General features: G+C 30.5%; 2 protein-coding genes across 2 annotated transcripts; both read left to right on the top strand.

The window, feature by feature from the left end:
- The first annotated feature begins 3,224 nt into the window (after positions 1-3,224).
- LOC145166364 (uncharacterized) lies at positions 3,225-6,003 on the top strand. Its single transcript, XM_079085317.1, has 8 exons — positions 3,225-3,551; positions 4,113-4,351; positions 4,448-4,519; positions 4,616-4,683; positions 4,954-5,065; positions 5,176-5,268; positions 5,354-5,443; positions 5,632-6,003. The coding sequence occupies exons 2-8, from the start codon at positions 4,130-4,132 to the stop codon at positions 5,794-5,796; spliced, it is 822 nt and encodes a 273-aa protein (XP_078941443.1). The 5' UTR covers positions 3,225-3,551; positions 4,113-4,129; the 3' UTR covers positions 5,797-6,003.
- A 10,379-nt stretch (positions 6,004-16,382) lies between these two features.
- Positions 16,383-17,557, top strand: LOC145163922 (heparanase-like protein 1). Its single transcript, XM_079082660.1, has 5 exons — positions 16,383-16,621; positions 16,701-16,737; positions 16,921-16,996; positions 17,124-17,272; positions 17,351-17,557. Exons 1-5 carry the CDS (start codon positions 16,412-16,414, stop codon positions 17,401-17,403), a joined length of 525 nt encoding a protein of 174 aa, XP_078938786.1. The 5' UTR covers positions 16,383-16,411; the 3' UTR covers positions 17,404-17,557.
- The last annotated feature ends 5,361 nt before the right edge of the window (positions 17,558-22,918 follow it).

Raw genomic sequence — 22,918 nt, 5'->3', positions numbered from 1 at the left:
TATTTTTCATCTGAACTGCTTCAGACAATATCTATTTTGACATATGCTAACTTTGCTTTTTGATTAGATCTTACAAACTTGCTAGAGAATGCCAACAAGAAAGTCAAAAATATTATCACTGAGCATGAGCAGATCAAAATGGTATTAAGTATTAAGATATTGTTCATATAATCATATGGTTATTTTTTTTATGAAGTGTTCATTACTTCATCATGACAGAAGTTTCTTTTTTACAGAATGAATCAGAAACTTTGGAGCAGCAAAAGTCGGATGATATCTATAAGAGAATCTTATAATCTTAATACTTAAAGTGGGCTAAATTGCGTGAAAATAATGTATTTACAAGTATTGCTTTGAGTTAGCATATACAAATTTTGGTGTGTTATAAAATATGTCGAAACCTTTTGTTTTGTTTTTTCTTTATGTTAAATTAAAGTCGCAATTTTCAAATGAAAATAAAAGTTTATAAATCTGAGTCCTATTTCCTAAATTATCCTTCAAAATTAACAACTTAACATCCATTACAAAAGTCAGAATTTGACTTTCTAGCTCACATACAATTATTGTTCATTAAAATATCAACACTTACGTTTAATTACTTTGAACTCAAACATCATCAACCAATATTTTCTTGTCATATTTGAAATTTTATATCAATTCTTTTGTTTGGAGTCCAAGTGACAAATTTTAATTTGAACATAGTAAACTGTTTTCTAATATACAAAGATTGATGAAAACGTACAATTGAAGTAGCAGAATCATGTCCACAGAAAGGTTTGTACTCACCTTCTATTATTGTAATTATATTTCATATTTTTTTAAATATTATATATTTATTATATTTTTTTCTTATTCTACAATTTTTTAAATTTACAGTTTTTTATATGGTAATTATTATCTTAAATTAGGTATGATTTTATCTATTTTTGTAATTATATCTTATATGTTATATTGAAATTATTTTCGATATCATACCATACATAAGACATATTTTAAGTATGGAAATGATATTACATTCCAAAATCTCTTTGTCATATCAACATTTACCAAATTTATATTTTCCCTATAAATATAGTATCTATGATTTTTCATTCACAAACAATTTCTCTCTAACTAATTATCTCCTTTCATTGCAGATAATAGTATTCCATGGCAGCTAACAATGCAGATCAGGTCATCTTTGATAAGGTTGCTGAAATCAATGCATCCAAAGAGTCTTGGAACATACGTGTTAAAGTCGTCATGCTTTGGAAGCCGACCTATATAAACAATCCTAATATGGTCGCAAGCCTAGACATGATTTTAATTGACCAGGAGGTACTGTTTTTACACACTTTATTTTTTAGATTGTTAAATTCTTATGTTATTTCTATTAAAAAAATTTTAAATTCGATTTCTGTTATGCTTTTTTACTTCTATTCATATAATTTTAATAATCAACTTTATTATTTTTAATAATAAACTTTAGTCTATTTAATGAAATCTCTTATTATTCCTTTCTTTTTTTATCAATCTGATAAATTTATAATTATTCAAAATCTTGTGATTTTGGTTCCTGATCCCTTCACTGGAATTTATTCTATGTAATGAAATCTGTTATATAGCTTTATTAGTTTTAATAATCAATTAAATATGTCGGTTTCTTCATATTATTAATTGTGTCAGGTCATATAATCAGCCGGTCACATTGTTTGGATACCTGTAACTTTGTTTCTTTTAAACGATAAAACAAAATAGGTTGGTTTTTTTTAACAAAATTAATAATAATAAAATGTTTTTTTTTTGTATATAATGAGATAATAGGTTGGACTTTACTGAATATTTCCTGGCAGAAAAATATGGATGTTTATTGATTTCAGTTCTTCTCTTTTATTTCTATGTTATTAAATTTGTTGATACTTTATCTTTAAATTTTATTTCAATTTTATTAAATTTTAATTAACAGTATTATTTTTTTCTGTTTTTAATACTTTTTTTTACACTTTTTTATCTTTCAAGATAAAGAAGTTTTTTATTGTAACACTTCAAACTGCATGAACAAAGTCATTTCTGTTGTTCCCAGGTTTTGAAACTTATTTTATAAATATTATTATATTGTTTTGTTAAATTATATAAATTTATATTACTAAATCTGTTTACATCAATGCTTTCAGTTTTAAAATCACCATTATAGTTGAAGATATTACCGGTTCGGTCTCACTTACTTTATATGATTCTGACGCAAAGAAGCTTATAAAAAAAAACGCACAAGAGTTGGTTCATCAGTTTCATGAGGTTATATATATTAACTTCATTTACATAAAACAACTTTATTATTTTGTATATCTATTTTTATAAACGTTCTTTTTTTTAGGATGGTAATAACGAAATTTATCCATCTGCTACATGGCAATGGAGGGAGTTTCAAAATATCCAGTTACCATCATCTGTTTATCCTGTTTCTGATGAAGCAGTTACAAGTGGCGGTGTCGTTTACTTCTTATTATCTAATGATACCATATTGCGATTTGATATTTATTCAGAAAAACATATACTCATATTTACACCTATTATTAATGACTTCAGACCGTATGCATCGAGACTGATCAAGTTTCACGGAAAATTAGGATATTTCTCTGTAAGTGGAGATCATTTGTGGGCTATTTGGGTTTTCATTCAAAATCGATGGGTTAAAGTAGATGTTAGTAACTACAATGAAGGTGCACATGAATGGTGAGATTATAGAAACAGTACCCTATATTTCTTTAAAGGAAATACGATTGAGTATGTGGTTCCGGCACATCCTTCTCAACAAGTTTTTTCAATCCGTTCTGATTTTGATAAAGTGACTATGCCAAGTAGATATTAGTGATTATATATATTTTAATTTGCATTCCAACATAGTTGTTTTTTGTAATGAACTATTTAAATATTTTATATTACTCTATGATTTATTAGTTTTATTTATTTATTCTTTTAGTTGTTATGAGGTTAAAATAGCTATTGTAATGTATGATAATGAATTTAAAATAGCTATGGTAATGTACTTTTAATTGTCATGCTTCCTATGATGTAATATATGTTTATAATTCTATGTTTTTTTATACGCTCCCCGCGTTTAACGCGGGTTATAATCTAGTTTTATAGTGAAGACAACCGTTGAAATAAATAAATAAAATATTAAATAATCCAAGTTTATAATCATATATCCTTTATTATATTAAGAATTATCTGGAAGACTGGAACCCATCTTTGGAAAAGTTCAGATCCTTCGTCATTGTCAAGAAAAGGAGTTGTTGTCTGTTCATGGGAAAAGTCGCCCCAAACGAAATTTTCATCCGTTGAACCCAATTTATATCGTCAATCCACGAACCCTAATCATACATCCTATTTATAATCGACGCCCCTAAATCTTCTCATCGTTTTTCTACTTCGTAACTCCACAATAGAACGCGGTGTTGAGCAAATATAGTAACCTTGTTTTCAGAGAGAGAAACAAGACTCCATTACAAAGATCACGCGCTTCTTATTTTCTACCCTCCTCACCCATTTTTTTCCTCCTTCATTTTCAGGTGATTCATTCTCTCGTTTTAATTCATTCCCTATATGCGATTTTTGTATTTGATTTTGATTTGTGATTGGTGGAATCGAATGCAACCCTATAATCCAGCTTCTAGGGTTCTTCGAATTAAGGTCATGGTAAAAGTAGACGTGTCGGTGTCTCCTCCAAATTCTAATTCGCTTTGCAGATGTATGGGTATCGGTTTCCTGGATCAAAATTCGATCTTTTTTTTTTCTTTCTGTTTTTTATTTTGGTTCTAGGGATTTATAATCACAATTAGACTAATTTGAGTCTTGATTTCTACTGAGTTCGGTGTGTTCAATCTCGTGATACGATTTCGATCTGATTCCATTTTAGTGTTTTGTGATCATGGTTGACTTTGTGTATTTATGCTTGTGCTGTTCTCTGGACTCATGACTTGTTTCGATCCAGTTTCCGAGTTATTTGAATCTTTTCTTGTTCAATCTGTTTCCAAAATTTGATCTTTGGTTATATATAACTTACACATGATATCGATTTTGTCTACTTTCTGTTTCTAATTAAACCCTTTTATCGTTCTGTTGTTTTACAGGCTTCCATTGTAAATAGATGGGTGATCACTTGGTTCTAGATGTGAATCAACCCATTAAAAGGAGTGCAGACATGGAAGTCCCTTCATCTTCCAATACAGAAGCTCTTGTAGAAGATGAAAATGGGGCTTCTTATGATGAGGAAGCACCTCTATTAACAATGGCAGAGTGTCGTATTTGCCAAGAGGAAGATTCCATTGATGCTTTAGAGACACCCTGCAGTTGCAATGGCAGTCTTAAGGTACATTAATGGCTTCTATTCCACCACTTTATCCAATACATTGAAATTTGAAAATTTGAAATTGTAATGTATTCAATAACTTTGCTTTTAATGCAGTATGCTCACAGGAAGTGTGTTCAACACTGGTGCAATGAAAAGGGTGACATAACTTGTGAGATATGCCATCAGGTTTGTTATCTTGACATATATATGAAATCTTGAATTATAATTATAAATTGGGCATTTATATGAAAAATTAAAATGTAAATTTGTTATTATGTGCAGCCTTATCAACCTGGCTATATTGCTCCACCTCCCCGACCTTGCATGGAAGAGACCACCATAGACATTGGGTAATCTTTTCATCCTTTTATGTACATTTAAAAAAAAATTAAATGCTTGTTTATGCTACAATGTTCTTTTTTTTTTACTCAATTAAAGCAAGAAAGTTGTTTTCCAAAAGAAATATGCAAATCCATGACTAGAATAAGCTACATTTTACATGTAACCTATTCAATCGATTGAAACAAGGTTTCATAATTTGTGTCAATTGTGTGTTATCTTCATAAGCAAAACAATTGTGAAATTAATTTTTTAAATTTACGTTTTTGTGATTTCAATAGGGGAGCATGGCAAATCTCAGAAGCTGATCGTCAATATCTTGAAGCAGAGTACGATGATTATAATTCCACAAATGCCAGCGGGGCAGCCTTTTGTCGTTCAGTTGTTTTAATTGTAAGCGCTTCCAAACTCCTTAAAAAATCCCTTCGATTATTAAATGTTAATTAATTTTTTTTTTCACTTTCAAATATTTTTATTATTAAATGGTTTTAATCTTTTGTCAGTTGATGGCTCTTTTGCTTCTACGCCATGCGTCATCTGTGCCTGATTCTGAAGGAGATGGAGATGGAGATGAAGACGCATCCACGTTTTTAACTGTAAGTGGACGTGTGACTATTTTAAAAGACCAAAATACCCCTTGTTTTATTTTAAAATTTTTGATTAATTTTCTTTGTTCGACAGCTTTTCTTGCTTCGGATTGCGGGGTTTCTTTTGCCCTGCTACATCATGATTTGGGCCATCAACATTTTGCAGCGTCGAAGGCAAAGACAGGTTAGGGTTTAGGGCAAAATCGTAATTCTACAATTTCAAACGTTTTTACAAGTTAAATTGTTAATTTGGAAACACGTTTCAAACATTTTCCCCACGTTTCTTCTCAAGGGCATGGAAGTCATTTTACTCCGTCTTTTTTTTTTTTTTGTTTGCGATTAATTTTTAAATAATTTTTTGTAAAATTTTAGGAGGCTGCAGCATTGGCGGCTGCCCAATTTGCTTTTGTACTGCAAGCGGGTCAAAGAAACGGGCTGCATTTGACCGTATCTTCTTTGGGGCCCGCACCAGCCCAAGCACCTGCACCCGCACCCACTGTGACTCCAACTGCTGCACCACAAGATGAAAATGTTTAATAGTTGAGATGATTGAGGAAAAAAATTATTCATTTTTTGTTTTTTGTTTTTTTTGGTTAGATGATGAGATCAGATTTATTGTGAATAATCGAGTGTTTATGTTTAATGTATAATGATTCATCATCTGATATGAATTATGAAAGCCATTTGACAGTTTCTGTATGATTGACCCTTTGACCATGTTTAAGTCGTATTTTTTTTCTTTTATTTTTATTTGTATTGTATGTGCATTTTGTAACTATTTTTGTTTCAATGCATATTTACATAAGATGAACATATCAACACTCATGGAATTGGAAACCTTGGGATCTTTGTGATTAACAATGCTTGTACTCTCGTTTATATCTCCGAGATATGAAAATAAAAATATATGATTTAAGTGTAGGTAACTTAAGAAGATCAAATAATGCAATCTCCATTTAATACATTACCCACCAACACTTTTTCAAAATTAGAATAACAAGCATATGTTACCATGAGATTCATGCACCGCCATACAGGTCAATTAAAGTCTATTTACTAAATATATAAACCTCAATACACATCGTTGTCCTAAATCATAAACTACATTAAAAAATAGTTATCTTGTTGCTAGAGACATCTTGCAAGCAATTGAAATTTTATAATTGCAAGAATTTGAAACTTTTATCAATCAAATACAAGTACAAAATGGAAAACTATGGTTTGCTTTTTTGCCTGGAGAAGAACGACTTAACATCTCCAGGTTCCTTGTGCTATTGCTCTTGTTAACATTGATGATTACTCCGGTGTCTACAATGGATTGAACTCCATAGAGTTTAATAGATTGTCACAATCTTTCTACAATCCATACAATTCTATCATTTTTTGTCCTACAATGCATTGAACTCTACAAAGTTCAATAGAATATTATAAAATGTAATTTATAGTATATAATTATATATTTAAGAATTTTTTTTTTCTTTTTTCCATTGAAGAGTTCAATAGCCACTAAACTCTAAATCTATTGAATGTCAATGTGTCATCTCACAAAAATTTCATCCACTGAATGACAGATAGACTTGTCACATTATTCAGCTCTTCCATTGAACTCACCATTGTGGATGCTTTCAAACCATGAGTTGCATAAAAACTGACGTCCAAGTAAAGAAAAGAAGAGAACAACTAAAATGGAAATATTATAAACTTGGAAGCCCAAAATTAAATGAAAAGAGAAGGAATACATGTGTTGATGGCATCTTACGGTGGTATGGGAGTGATTTAGGAAGGTAGTGATTGCATTGGAGATGATAGTGGGTGGGAGTGAATAGGTGATGATGGTGGTGACGTTGGGTTTTTGGAGGTCTGCTATTGGATCAGTGTCGCCAATAAGAGCAAATTATTATTGATGAGCTAAACGATGAAAATGATATTCTAAGGAACTAAAAACATTCGCTTTTTTGTAATAGATTATATAAAATGGTAATGCACCTTGGTAATGAGGCTTACATTTAGCCAATTTCCATTCTTTTTGGTTCATAGGAGTTTTAAGAAATCAATGTAGTTTTCTCTTTACGAGTTTATAAAATTTTGCCATAAATGGTGGGCCACCTCGAATGGTGTGAGCCGCATGCGGGGAGACCCGCACGTACGGTTTTTAGGGGGATCTGGTCGAAAGACCGGCCGACGCCCATCCGACTAGAGGGACTGAGAAATTAATAGAGTACAAAACTTATCTTCAAGCTTTATCCTGATCGTTCAGAGGGCGATCGTAGGGTTATTGAATGAAGTCCTCCGTTTCTTTCGGAGGTGGCTTTATGCCTTTAAAGCTTTCTAAGGAGGTTCACTGATCACTTATGCAAATATGAACTTCTTGTCCGATTAAGTTATAAAAAGTAGCATTAGGTTAGAAAAATAATTCGCTTGTTAATTGTTATATATAATATAGTTGAAACTCTATAATGAAAAGATTACTAAGATCTTAATTTTCTTTATAAAGCCTAGCCTTTTTACTTTTTTTTAACTGAAAATATGGAGTATATTGTTGATGTGTCAAAAAGTTCTGTCTTTTTTGCTATAAAAACTAACCATATTATATATTTAAAAGTCTTTTTACCAAATTTCAGTTAAATATATCATCAAAATTTATATTTTAAGACCATATATTTAATTTCATGACTAAAACAACGCTTAAAACAATGATTTATATTTACAATTTGATTAGCAATCTGCAAAAAAGAGGTTATTTATTTCTTTTGGTGAGATGGCAACCATCTTAGAGCTAAGTTAAACAATCATAGGGCTTTAAAGGGTGATACCCCCATTCCTTGTCACTCTTATCAAATCTCATGTCCGATAGTAACCTCCATATAAAGTATAGATATACATTGGTCAATTTCAAAGTTGAGATTCATTTTGACATGTAGTGTTGCATATTTCAGCAAGTAATCCAAAATCTTATTTAGTCTAAGGACCATATATTGAAGATCCCATTCATGGCTTTTGAAGGCATCGTCTAAACCTAGTTTGAAAGAGAATTTTACAAAATTACGTATACCTAGAGAAGAACCAAGAAAGACTATCATCTTCCAACAGATAGACTCAAGACTATGAAAAGTTAAATTATGAACGGGCGGAATGATTCTCTACAATTAGGTATCCGACACTAAATATAAACCCAATTAGCAAACCCGAACGTTTGGCAAGGAAAAGCTCACTCATAGTAGTGTTGGAGTTGTCAGATGAGTCAAATGTTAAATTTATAGGCATAATCAAAGGATCAATTTAACATAAACTTGATAAACCTTAAATGTAATGAAGAACACTTACGTGGAGGAGATGACTTCCTCTTAATATTGAAGATGACGATTTATGATGTTTTCTCAATTCCCATAATGGTGTCTTATTGATTAATTTAATAGATGAATTACACATTTAGAATTATGGGGTTTGAAAAAAAATTTATTTTTTAGGAGATGAATCAATTGATATTCCACTCATAAATTTCTCTTATAATTATGTGTTTAATTTATCAATTACACCTTATGGATAAGTTATAGAACCATACAGATTTTGTCCTTTAAGTTACAGACAAATTGTCATATCCATCATACTACATATACTTATGTCTAGGGACATGCCATGTCATTATGGAAAATGTTTCGGTACATAATATAATTGTAACAACATATAAATTATTCCAAAATAGTCTGATGGCCATATTAATGGGTTATTTTTTTTAACATTCTCCCACTTGGCCGAATGACTATTTGTATGTATGTGTTTATTATTTCTTTGGCCAAGTTAAGTTCATATTGTCTCATATTAACACTAAAAGAATAAAAGTACAACCTAACATGTTATTGTTAGACACGGGACCCCTACTGGTCATACTTTAGTGTTTTCTATAAAACTTATGATTATTTAAGCCAAATGACATTAGAGTTAAGTGGTAATCAACATATTTGTCTATATAGAAAGTAATTGTGTACAAGTTAGTTATATAGAAAAGTTGCATATTATAGAGGAACAATAATCAAGTACTTGAATAATTTAAATTAAAAGTTCCATTAAAGCACAATGCTATTATGAAAGGTTTTAATTCTAAGGCTACACCTAGTATAATAACATTGTGCTTTATGGAGGAATATCCATCAAATCTAGCTCTAAATAAAAAATGAGCTACAATGGCCAGTATGATCCTAAGGAGGTCATTTCGAGAAATGGGTGAGAACTTTTCTTGGTATACCCTCTTTTTGTGAATACCCTTTAGCGACCATTTGAACTTTATCTCATTAATCATTAGGGTCTAATTTCATCTTAAAGACCTAATTGCATCCTATTGGTTTATAACCATTTGGAAATTCAACAAATTTCTCAAACATCATTCTTTTCCATGGAATTAAGCTCGTAATTCATGGCTTTATTCTATTTAGTTGACTGATCAAAAGTTATTACATCACTATACATGATAGGGTCATTTTCCTTACCTATGTCAAGATCGGCCGCATGTAATTATCAAAAGCTATGGCCCACCTATATCATATAAAATGTCTTATAGGTTATTAAATATCATAGGTTTCAATGCCAATCTCTTAAGTGGTATCATTTTATGAGGTTATTAAATATCATGGGCTGCAATGCCAATCTCTTATAGGTTATTAAATATCATGGGTTTCAATGCCTATATCATGAATCTCCTAATGAACTGCCAAGCATAATGGACACTTGAAATATAAGTGTCTCTCCATTAGATGTTTGAGGTTAAAATCGCTCAATAAACCACTCCTGCTGACTTTGGCATTCTCAAGAAATCCAACATGCTTCATTTCAACAATTCAAGTACTATGTAACACAACATATCGTTAACATTTAAACCTTTTAGAATACCTAATTGAGAAGCAATTTATGGTTTTCATGTCATGTTTTTGCGATTAAGGATTGTAGATTTTTGCTTTGGCTAGAAAACCCTAAACCCTTAAATACATCAGGTTTGGTTTCCTTCATGTCCATATATCAAACTAATTTTAAGAAAATATATTGAAGATGCGGACTGCCATTTTTAATGCATTGGTTCATAAACATTTAGGTAAGTTAGTGTTTGTAGGCACATTTTGCACCATGTGTAATAAGGTTGTTTTCCTCCTAAAATATACATTGCTTTATTGAGGAGTAACCTACATGGTGTATTATTTAATTATCTGATGATCTTTACAAAATTTAAAGAAAATCATTGTCCTTTACCGACGTTTGTATGCCTACCATAATATACATCACCCATGTCTGATCTCACTAATTTTATTTTCTGGTCAAGCTGATTTCCAACTCCGGAAGGTTTTTTAAGCTTTTTAGGAGATTTAGACATTTCATTCATTGAATACGAATAGATGTAACAAGAATAATCATCAAAAAGTTATATATGATTTATGACTACTTATGTCCATTGGAAAAGGTCCACTAGTGTCGGTGAGGATCAACTTTAGTAATCTCAGACTTCTTGTGGATATTTACTTATTCCTTTTTATAAACTTAGTGCATATATTGAATTTTGAGAATTCAAGTTACAATAGAACGGATTTTATAAGACATTAGTTTAATATGTGAAATGTGACCTAAGCATTAATGCTACATATACTTAAATATAGGGACCAGTCATGTCATTATGACAAATGCTACAGTACATAATATAATTGTACCAACATATAAAAATTATTACAAAATAGTATGATGGTCACCTGGTTATTTTCCAACACCAAATGATTGGTCGGGAAGTAGGTGGTGGAGGAAAATGACAGAATAAAAGGAGTTGCCTCGTCAAAGAAGAGCCGACGTACGGCTGAGACTCATCTCCATCATCAACTTCTGTACCACTCAACCACTACTTACCTTACAACTAAAATACTCACCGAACCATATATTATATGAGAGAAAACTCAAACCACATGAAGCTCCGATGGCAATGTATACCCTTAATCATGCTCTTCAAAGTATGTATAACAAATCCCTTCTACCCTGATGTTGATATTGATGGTACATCAATCTTGATTTTTCGATTTAGAATTCTTCCATTTTGGGTATTCTAATTTTGATTTTTGAATTTCTTGTTATGGGTGTAGGTTTGATCTGATTTTTGGGAAAGAACAAGAGACGATAAGAGTGAAAATGGAGTCCCCATTTTCTTAATATAGAGGCGATAAAAAATTGGAGATTTTATAGAGGAGGTGGAAAAGTTGTAGAAGGAGAAGATAACACATAAGGTAAAGAAGTGTTGTATATGTGTAACAATTAGAGAAGGTAACCATAATGTGGTGTCCGTATCCAACTGTTGAAAACAAGGTTCACATGAAAAGTAAAATTACGTCACAAACTCAATTTCGTAATATATATATATATATATATATATATATATATATATATTGATTATGTGTGTTGACGATGTTCTCGACGTACCTACATACTTAAAAAAGATTTTAATGATGGAGAAAAGCAAATGGCGAAAAGCAGTGTGTGTATATATATATATATATATATATATATATATATATATATATATATATATATATATATATATATATATATATATATATATATATATATATATATATATATATATATATATATATATATATACTAGGTTTGAAACCCATGTATTACATGGGTTAATTAAAAAAATTAAATATCAAAATGTAAACATTAAGTATTTTTTAAAATTAAATTTTAAAATAAAAAAAGAAAAACATATTTATTGCAATTCATAATCATATTTATTACTTTTAATACTTTACTTATATAACTATATGTATTATGTGGTTTTTTAATTTTAAATATTAAAAAAACTTAAAAATTGACATGTGGATATTATTTATTTCAAAAATACCACAAAATGACAAGTGTCAAAACTTATGAGAGATTGAAATGTGACAAAATGAATATTTATTTATTAGAGTATATATATATATATATATATATATATATATATATATATATATACTAGGTTATAACCCGTGTACCACACGGGGGCAACATAAAAGAACAACTTTGATAGGTAATAGACTTTATAATTAATAATACATTTGAAAACAATTATTTTTCTAGAAATATATAATTGCTAATGTAAACTAATTTAAATTAATTTTGTGTCATTTGACCATGTAATTTCTTTATTGAACAAAATATTATAGTTTTGGAACCAATTATTCATATATCTCAGTATCTTTTTATTGGAAGAACTACTTCAACATACTACAACATAACACATCACTTACATTATATCATCACATTCCACTTATTTGTCAATAATGATTTAAGCAAAGAATACAAACCTCTATAATAAACTTGTTTACAGCAAGTTCATTTGCATTGCCAATGTTGACCTAAACGTGATTGACATGATGATCACGAGCTATTTTTCATACTTCTTTAAGCTAAGTGGAAGTATTCATGAGAGTTTGCCTGCAAGGAGGTATCTCATTCATAATCTTCTTTATTTGAAGTTCAAAACCCATACACAAAACCAACAAATCAAGTCTCCCTATAAGCAAAGATCCATATTAGATGAGGTTCTCATTTGCTTCCAAACTAAACTAAAAAAGTAAACCAATTTAAAGGTTATTTGCTTACTCAATACTCATCATATATCTCATGAACTCTAACATATATCTCATGAACTCTAAACATAAGAAATATTCATGAACTCTAAACATAAGAAATATTACGATGTTTTTTTTATTATGAATATGAAATGAATGATGAAAATTAGTTTGTTAAACCATTCCAAAAAAACAAAAGTTAACATACATTGTAAGTTTCCCGAATTCAAATTTGTGCATTGTCATAAATAAAAATAGGAAAGTGTGTTGTGTTGTCTTGCATTTAACATTTGTAACAATGGTTGACATCAATAACAAATTAAGCGAACGGGTTTACATATCAGGATTGTCATATCAATCCGAACAAAGGAGATAAATTAGCGAAAAACATTATGTTTAAGAAGATGAAATGTGAGAACACAATAATCACTTTGAAATCAAATTGCAGATCTCAAAATACAAAAATATATTCTTTAAAGAAATACAATTTGAGTAATTTCAGATGAAAATAAACCCATTATAATTGGAAAACTACATAGAAAAATGGGATGTAATGATAGAAATTAGAATCAAACATCGGAAAGAAAATGAAAAAAAACTACGAAACTGTGAAATTGAAAAACATACTTGATGAAAAATCAAAATCTAAACAAATTAAAACCATAGAACCAAACGATACAAAAATTTCTGATTTTAACCTGTTTTTATCCACCATAGTTCTGTCAAACATCTAAAAAATACACATCCTTCAAACAAACAAAATTCCAACATAACAGTTCTGAAAAATACACATCCTTCAAACAAACAAAATTCCAACATATCGGTTCAAGAAACATTGAAATCCTACTCTAATGTCAAGGGTAACGTTCTTTGCTTAGCGATTTAACATACAACAACTTGAACCTGGAAAATCAAATATGGTAAGGAAGAAATCAAAAACAATGGGACATCAACTATGGTAAGGAAGAAACCAAAAACAATGGGAGATCTTGTATTTTTGTATCAGTAAAAAGAGGCATATAAGTTTTATATCAACAAATTATAATCGGAATTAAAAAAAGACTTCTTACCTACAAACATTTTGTGTGACTTTGCTCAGGGAGATGTCTCCTAATGATCCTTCAAAGATCCATTAACGATCCACACACAAATATTATTAGTAACCAAATCAACATCCTTCATAAAGCACTATATAGAAATAGTCAATGTTGGTATATGTTGTTATGGCTAGCAATTAAAAAAAACTATGTTTCTTATTAAAGGAAATAAATTACATGTCTTCAATATGTGACCATCGTAAGAAGAAGGTTTTGGAGATGAAGATTACCTAGAATCAAGATTCAGAGTTGAACGTGACTTACTTCGAGTTACGAAGTTTCAAGAAGCCTGTTCTTTTCTTATGCACTGTTTTGTCGCTTGATATGGCAAGTAAGCAGGTGGTGGCGTTGATGGCCTAAGAAGAAGGGAGTTGATGAGAAGAGGGAGTCCTATATTTTAAGAGAGAAAAAAGATTGGGTGACCGACGACCATTTTAAGGAGGGTATCATAGGAAGACTGTGATTTTGCCGAGATTTATTATGCAGATTAAATTGAATGGAATTCAAAATGTTTGCTGATTTATTGGATTGATTTTGCCGAGATTTATGATGCAGATCAAATTGAATGGAATTCAAAATGTTTATTACTGATTTATTGGATTGATTTTGCCGATATATATGGAGATCAAATTGAACGAAATTCAAAATGTTATTGTTGATTTATTGGATTATCTAATCGCTTTTAATTTTAAGAGCTGATTTTTAGGGATGAATTGTGGTTGAAGTAATTGGCGGGAATAAAAGTAAAAGGTTCATGAGAAATCGACACGTGGCAAATAAAAGGTATAGAAAAATGACACATGGCATTTTAAGGATAATATGAATACGTTCAATCTTACATAATTATTGTCCTTATCACACATTATCACTAATTAAATCGTCTATAAGGTTATTATAAACTTATTATTATTATTATCCTCATTCTGTTAGAATGTTTATTGAGTCGTATTCTATAAGAATGAGAATGAGTGAAAAACGATGTGTGAGAACAAAAATGAATAAGAATTAGTAAGAATGCATGAAAATGACGATAGTTGTGTGAGGTTGAACGTATTCAAATTACTAAACAACTTATTCTCTTAATACTTCTCATAGAATAGCACTGTCCACACGTCCGCACAATAGTTATCCATCCACATTATAACCCAGCCCTATATATATATATATATATATATATATATATATATATATATATATATATATATATATATATATATATATATCCCCTATCCTAATAAATAAGTACTTTTATGCCACTTGACATTCTCTAAGCCCTATCCTAGCTTGTATTCCCGCTCATTTTATCAAAAGTGAAATTCCTAAATTATCCCTCTCGGGCTTATATAGTCAAATATTTCCTCTTCAATCGGAAAATAAAAAATTTATCTTTTAAATCTTCAATCATCCTCAAATCTCGGTCCTCTTGATTAGTGCATGAAATCAATTTTCAAAAATCTTATCTTGATTTTGTTGATTTCGTTGTGATTTCCTGCTATTGAAATTTCAAACACTGATGGCAATAAATCAGCACACTAATAGCAAGAAATCAGGATTCAATCTCCAAATTTGAATCGGTCTTTTGTCGGCTTCCTTTCCCAGACGCCCCTTTGTTCATCGTCTTCATCTTTTCTCTCTCGGCAACTCAATCATGACACTACATATACGTATCCCCCATCGACTGTAATACGGGCGTAAGTACCTATTTCTTGAACCCTAATCTTCAATTTGGTGACAACAAAGCTTCCATCTTCATATTTGTCTACAATATATGTCTATGATTTTAGGTTTCAATATGAGTGTTCGAACAATAATACGAGATTTGAAGGAGAACTGCCCTACCTCATAGATGACAGGTAATTTGTTTAAAAATACATTTGAAATATCTTAAATATTATGAAGATTCAGTCTTCTCATTTAATTAATTTAACAATTCTATAACCAAGAGAAAGCAATCCGAGGATCAACAGCAAATGCCGTTTTTGCATACTCAATCCATTTGTTAGAGGTAATTTTTGGCCTATAAGAATCTCATTTTGATGTATGTCGTTCTAAAATGTTATTAATCAATGCATTGGGATCTGATTTTTGAAATTCAAACAAATCAGGTTTAGTTTAAACAATAATGTTGTCGGTTGCTTAGCTTTTACTATTGTGATTTTTGCTCGAAATGTTAAACACAGCAAGAAAATTGCTCTCTGGAAAGAACAAATTTTCTCAAATCACGAATATATAAAGGGAAAAAAACAATTCATTTTTGTAAGATGTATACTTTTTTTTTTCTTTTCTTCTTTACACTTTTACAGGAACACTATGATTTGTTTCTAACAAAAGGCAAGTATAATTCCTTAAAAAGGTATCAACATGGCCATTCAAGAAGCATACACTGTTGCTCTTCTGTATTCATCCTAACAGTTTCTTTTTTGCTCTAAATGGTAACCAGGCTGAGCTAGAAGTCAAGTTCTTTAACCATTAATGGAGTTTTTCACATCATTGTTTCTATTTCTGGCATCGATTTCTGCAATTTCGGCACAATATGTTCAAGAGTCGGAACTTGTAATTAATGGAACTTTACCAATATCATATATAGATGCAAATTACATTTGTGCTACCATCGATTGGTGGCCTGATGACAAGTGTAACTACAATCATTGCCCATGGGGGTCGTCATCTGCTCTAAATCTGGTAAACACATCACACACTTTTCCATATATGTAACACAAAATAAATGGAAATAATTTTTTTGGTGGTATCATATTTTCAGGATTTATCTAATCCGCTTCTTACAAAAGCAGTCCAAGGTTTTTTTTTTAGTCCAATCGCAAGAAGTTGTTCTTGATTTTTGCTCACTTGTTTTATTGATATGACTTAAACAACATTTGAACATCTAAGAACTCGAGTAGGAGGTTCCTTACAAGATCAAGTGGTGTATGATGTGGGGAGTATCTCGGGTCCTTGTCATCCCTTTATAAAATTGAAATGAGGATTATTTGGATTCTCTAAAGGCTGTCTTCGTATGGATAGATGGGATGAATTGAATCAATTTTTTGTCAAGACAAGGTTATACATACATATATATATATATATATATATATATATATATATATATATATATATATATATATTTATAAAAAAAGTTGTGCTTCGTTAATTTGATAGAAACTGAACTTGTTGATTATATTTGTAGATCACTTGTCACCTTTGGCTTAAATGCACTTCGAGGAAGACACCAGATTAGGAAGGGGGTTTGGGGAAGAAGTTGGAAGTCCAGCAATGCCCATGATTTTATAAAGTATACTGTTTCCAAGGGGTATCAAATACATTCATGGGAATTTGGTACTTCATTTATCTCAAATCCTTAAATTTGTTTTTACTTATGTATGATATGTACATTCATATCCTTTATTGGTGTAGGAAATGAGTTGAGTGGTAATGGTGTTGGTGCCATGGTCAATGCTGAACAGTAAGGGAACGATTTAATTGAACTCAGGGGTATAATTGACAATCTATACAGACGAATCTAGCCAAAACCACTACTTGTAGCCCCTGGAGGGTTCTTTGATAAAGAATGGTTTGCAAAGCTTCTTAAGGAAACAGGTTCACAAATTGTCAATGTCATGACACTCCATATGTCGTTCAATAAGCTATCTACTAAATGCCACCACCTCTCTACTTCCATGGTCTCTCATCTGTTTCACAATAAATTATCTTTTTTTTTCTTTTTCTTTTTTGTTGTTGTTGTGCAGACAATTGTTCTTTGCCAAGTAGAAAAAGTGAAAGAAGACATGTTCAATAAGCTATACGGTTCCATAAGGTTAACTCTTCTATTTGCAACAAGTTGTATTGAGACTAAGACTCGTGTCAATAGGACAAATTTTCCTTTCATTCCCTCACCTAAATATGGTGGATAGATGTCAGTGGGTTAAAAGTACAGTTTTTGAAAAAAATACGAGAAATGCTCTTACTAAATAACATCACATCCCTAATCCATTTTGGTGCTTCTCTCTCAAAATAAAGCACTGCTTCATTAGAAAAACAAGTTATATCTGATTACAGTACTAAAAAGAGAAATCCAAATCCTTTTTGAGTATGCCCTCGAGTTATACTGCAATATCTTTTCTCTTTTTGGAATTTGATGTTTTAGCAGAAGCGATGAGATGGGGATAATTCTTACAGGATGCATTAGCAGAAGCGAGTCTACACACGAGTTGTGTACCACGATTTCATCTCAAGTTCTTCCCAAAGCCAACAAATAGTTGGTGTTTCTTACTGATTAAGGTATGCATGTATTTTAATTCGTTTAACACAGCTTCAAGATTTATAGTTATTATGGATATGATTCTGATGCACGTATTATTTTTATCTGATTGCATTAGTGATTCAAGATCATGTCATTGGTAGAGATTTAGAATATCTTTTCAATTTCATCTAAAGTCGATTAATTGGTATATAATTTCATAACTTTGTTCGACCTTCTTGATTGCTCTAAAGTATTTATACCGTTGAAATTTTGAATCTTAATGTATTATTTCTTGATGTTGTGAAGGTGTTTGGGGCTTACAAACTTCAGATTTTTTGGGTGGCATCTAATGTAAATTTGACAACTTTCAAAGTGCATATGCCTCCATGCTGTGCAATCTTACATATCAAATTAAGGGTTGTAACAAAATCCTTTGTAGCCTGTAGAGAAGATTATGTGACGATTTAAGCTATTTGTTTCCATATAAATCGCAATTGTATCGTCATTTTACTAAATATTGATTACAGTTTTAGGGGTTTGTTCACTTCTAATTATCATGGAAGTTGCAAAGTCAGGTTTAAGCATACAGATTGTATCAAGTTTATGATATAAATATGGAGTCCATTTTGTCCATAAAGCAAAACTGTGATGGGCTGTATTGGTATGGAAAGAGAAAAGAATTTTTATATTTCATTTTTTTATTCTTATTTTCTTTCGGGCCAAAATTTTAATAAAATTTGATGAAGGTTATCATTGTGGATTATGCTCTTACGACTAACAAGATTAAGAGGTTTTTGTAGCCAAAGTTTGAAGGCTTAACTAGCTAATTTTTTAATTAAGTATTTCCATATCATGCTCATTGAGTCATTTCATAAACAATTTTCATAAATTTAGTAAATAACAACACACTAATTTTAGAGCAAATTCATTGAATGGTATAATTGATTTTTTAGTTAGTTTTTTTTTTTTTTTTTTTTAAATTGGCAAATCTGATTTGATTTTTTTAGTTATCAAATAATGTTATGTATAAAATGAAGATGATGTTTATCATAGAAAACTATGAGCATTGTGATAATTTATATAAAAAAAAATCCAAAAAAATATTCTTGAACGGAATCAAGGAATCTTTCAAGATTATCAAACCCAATTGTATGTTTGTCCCACGAAACGTTGTTGGAGATAAATTATTACAGAATAGTTTCGGGCATGAATTTGGGTAAATTATAAAATTACGATGAATTAAATAGTGACCATTTTTATGGTGTATATGAGTTAAAATACATATATTGATTTTGTTTTCATTTTTTTCTTCATCTTGCTCTCTCTTTACTATAGTGACGGAGAGAATTGTATCAATTTGATGTTCAACATCAGGTTTGTAGGAAGTCAAGTTTTTTAATATATAATCAATTTTTTTTAATTATATTTAAAATTATCATCCGTGGGTTCCACGGGTTTTAACCTAATATATATATATGACAATCTTTTAGAGAAGGATTAAATCTAAAAATAATAACCTTTATCTTATGTACATCCACTTAGTTTTTTCATACACATGACTATTAAACTTGTATATTTTGTCTACAAAAGACGATTATGATCTATACTAAACTGTCATAATAGTATTTTATGAACAATGTAAAAGTTTAATGGTCATATATCTGTATTTTTATAAAAAAAAACCAGTCACCAAACTATATTGACTCTTCTAATAATGATGAAATTATATTCTAACCTGATTATAGAGGTAAACGTAAGCGATTTAGTGATAGAGGTGGTTTAGAGTGTCTGGGCGTAGATTTGCTTAAGCCTAGACATAGAGGTGCATTAGTTTAGTAAGTGAGAAGATGATGATGATGTGTGGTTGTTTGGATGTAATTATTGTAGTTCTTAGTGGTGGTGGTAGGCACCATTAGAGAAGGTGTGGTTGGAAGAACCATAACTATATGAAGAAAGTTTCTTGTGTTTGGTTCTATTACATACTGAAATCCGGTTAAAATCTAATTTCATCATTACTAGAAGAGACAAAACAGTTTGGTGGCATTGGTTTTATATAAAACAGTTAATGACTTATAAATATAATAAACTTTATCCTGTATACACATTTAATCACTTAATAGTTTTATTTTTATTATTTTATTATTTTCTATTTATTTATTTTTTCGATATGATCATTAAACGTGTTTACATGAATTGTTATTGTAAATCATAATGCTATTTTCTGAAAAAAAAAAAACAAATTTAATGGTAATATGTATACAGAAAAATATAAGTGACTAAATTGTACACAAAATAAAGTTTATTACTATATAAGTCGTTAATGTTTCACATAAATAGTGAAAATTACTGCCATATTTTGAACTTTTGAAATACATTATCAACATCGAACACTTATTTATGATAAAAATTATTTTGCAACTTATTTTTGAGCATAGCTGTTTTGAAATACATCATTATTTGCGAAACAACATTTTATGACAAAATCCTTTTCAAAATTTTACTTTATATGGATGTACTTTCAACTTTTTTTTTTTGGAACGGCTATACTTTCAGGTGCAAACTAAATTATTGCATTTCATCTATTTACTATATTATTTATATATTTTCATAATCACAATTTCCTTAAATAACTTCAAAAATTGTACTTCGCAAAGTAAGTTCTTTTACAAAACTTAGCCAAATTCGAAACTTGGCATATTTTGAATTACTATGAACATTTTTAGAAATTGCTAAAATTGTTTAATGATGAATTGCGGTTTCTTCACCTATGAGTTGTCGTCCAACCAAGAATAGACTATACGGGGAACACCTCATTACCTTAAACGTGTCATCTTAAAGAGTCTCGTGAATCGATGTACCTTCGTGGTGTACATTTGTGCTAACGATTAAGAGGGTAACCCTTACATGTAATCTGAGAAATGATGATGTACATGTTTCTTATATATGCAAGAATGATTAAAGTGATGATGAGTTTCATCAACAAAAGTTCAGAAGTTTATTTAAGAAATGGTACTTTGAACCACAAACATCATAAACGAATCAAAGATGCAAATTTAGGATTCCAAAGTCTGTACAACTTGATTGAATGGACCACACAAGCTTGTGTATGTTTGGTATTTCGTTAGAGTACCACCGTTAATCTGGAATTGACTATTGGTCAAGAGTTGACTAGCATTGACTTTTATTGACGAAATCTAGTTGTATTGTCATTCATCCTAGCTACATCTAGTAGACAGAATTGTGATTGTGGATCTTTTAAGTCATTTAATTATGACTAAAGAAAGTAGAAATCGGCTATGTATTAAAAAAGAACCATGTTGCAGGAGTCATGGATGAAGATTGAAATACTTATATATTGGTAATAAGGGATAAAAATATGAACCCCTACTCATGGGAAAGTGAAGCTTATGACAAGAAATGACAAGAAGTGAATTATGATTATATTTAGAAAGTTTAACTTGTGTAATATTTTATGGAAATGAACTAATTAAGAAATTCAACAGTGATGCTTAGGGACATACAAATAATGAAGTAATGTTGGAAATTCTTATGCAAATTATAATATGCTACTTAGTATAAATTGAATTGGGTACTAAAGAATAAAAACTAAGACTCCATAATAAAGCTTCAATACACCGTAAATGTAAGGACTAAATATGGAATAACGGAAAAGCGAAAGTTATCATTAACCTTATCGTGTACTCACTACATAATAGTTATTTCTATAGAATTCATAGTAATCAAATGAAAGAATGGTACTTCCATTCCCAGTAACTTGCTAGGAGTGGCTTTTCAATTTTTGTATATATAATATCCTCGTTTGCCGGTTCAAAAAAAATCAAATGAAAGAATGTGCTTAGAAGGACATTACTTATATAATGAGTTAAATAACAATGTTTAGATTTTTTTTTGAACTGCAAAAAGGCGACATATATAATGGCAAAACTAGCAAGGAGCTACCCAAAACAAAATAGTACACTCGGACAAAACAGAAAAAAGAAAAAAAGAAAAAAAAAACATCAAAAGCACCCGGTAGGCTCGATACACCATGTTTCCCAACAAAGAGAATATTTCTTTCCCCTATGTTTTATCCACGTAAAAGTCATCGCCATAGTTTGGTCGATAACTTTAATTGGACATGGTTTCACATTTTTAAAAATTGCTTCATTCCTTGATCTCCAAATATTCCATAAAGTCGCCATTAGAATCGTATGGTTGAGTTTTGTCACCTTTTTGGTTTTGTCAGTAAGATTATCAACACTAAATAAAGATCTGATATCCCTTGGGTTTAAACAAGTGAACCCACATCAACTGCGAATTCTATTCCAAACCTCAGTTGCAAAGTTGCATTCCAAGAATAAGTGTAAAGAAGAATCTTCCCCTGTATGACAGAAACAACATGTGGATTGTATTGATGTGATACCCTTTTTGATAAGGTTTACTGATGTGGGTATTTCATCTTGCCAAAGCTTCCAACAAAAAGTGTTGATTTTAAGCAGGACCAAATTCAACCATGGAAAATACATAGCTTTCGGATTTGAGAACACGGTAGATGCTAGATTTCGTAGGGACTCCATACTGAAATTGTTCGATTTTTCTCCTTTCCACTCCCACGAGTCATCAGCTTCACTTAAACTAGTATTCTCCAATAAACAAAGCATCGCATAAAGTTGTTGCATTTCTACCGGTGTCCTTGGTTCTCGGATCCAATCCCATCTCCAAGTCACTCTGTTGTCCGCCAA

Source organism: Lactuca virosa, chromosome 3 (genome assembly GCF_052849685.1).
Source record: "Lactuca virosa cultivar CGN04683 chromosome 3, Lactuca_virosa_CGN04683_v6, whole genome shotgun sequence".
NCBI lineage: Eukaryota > Viridiplantae > Streptophyta > Magnoliopsida > Asterales > Asteraceae > Lactuca > Lactuca virosa.
This window is presented reverse-complemented; position numbering and strand designations above follow the sequence as displayed.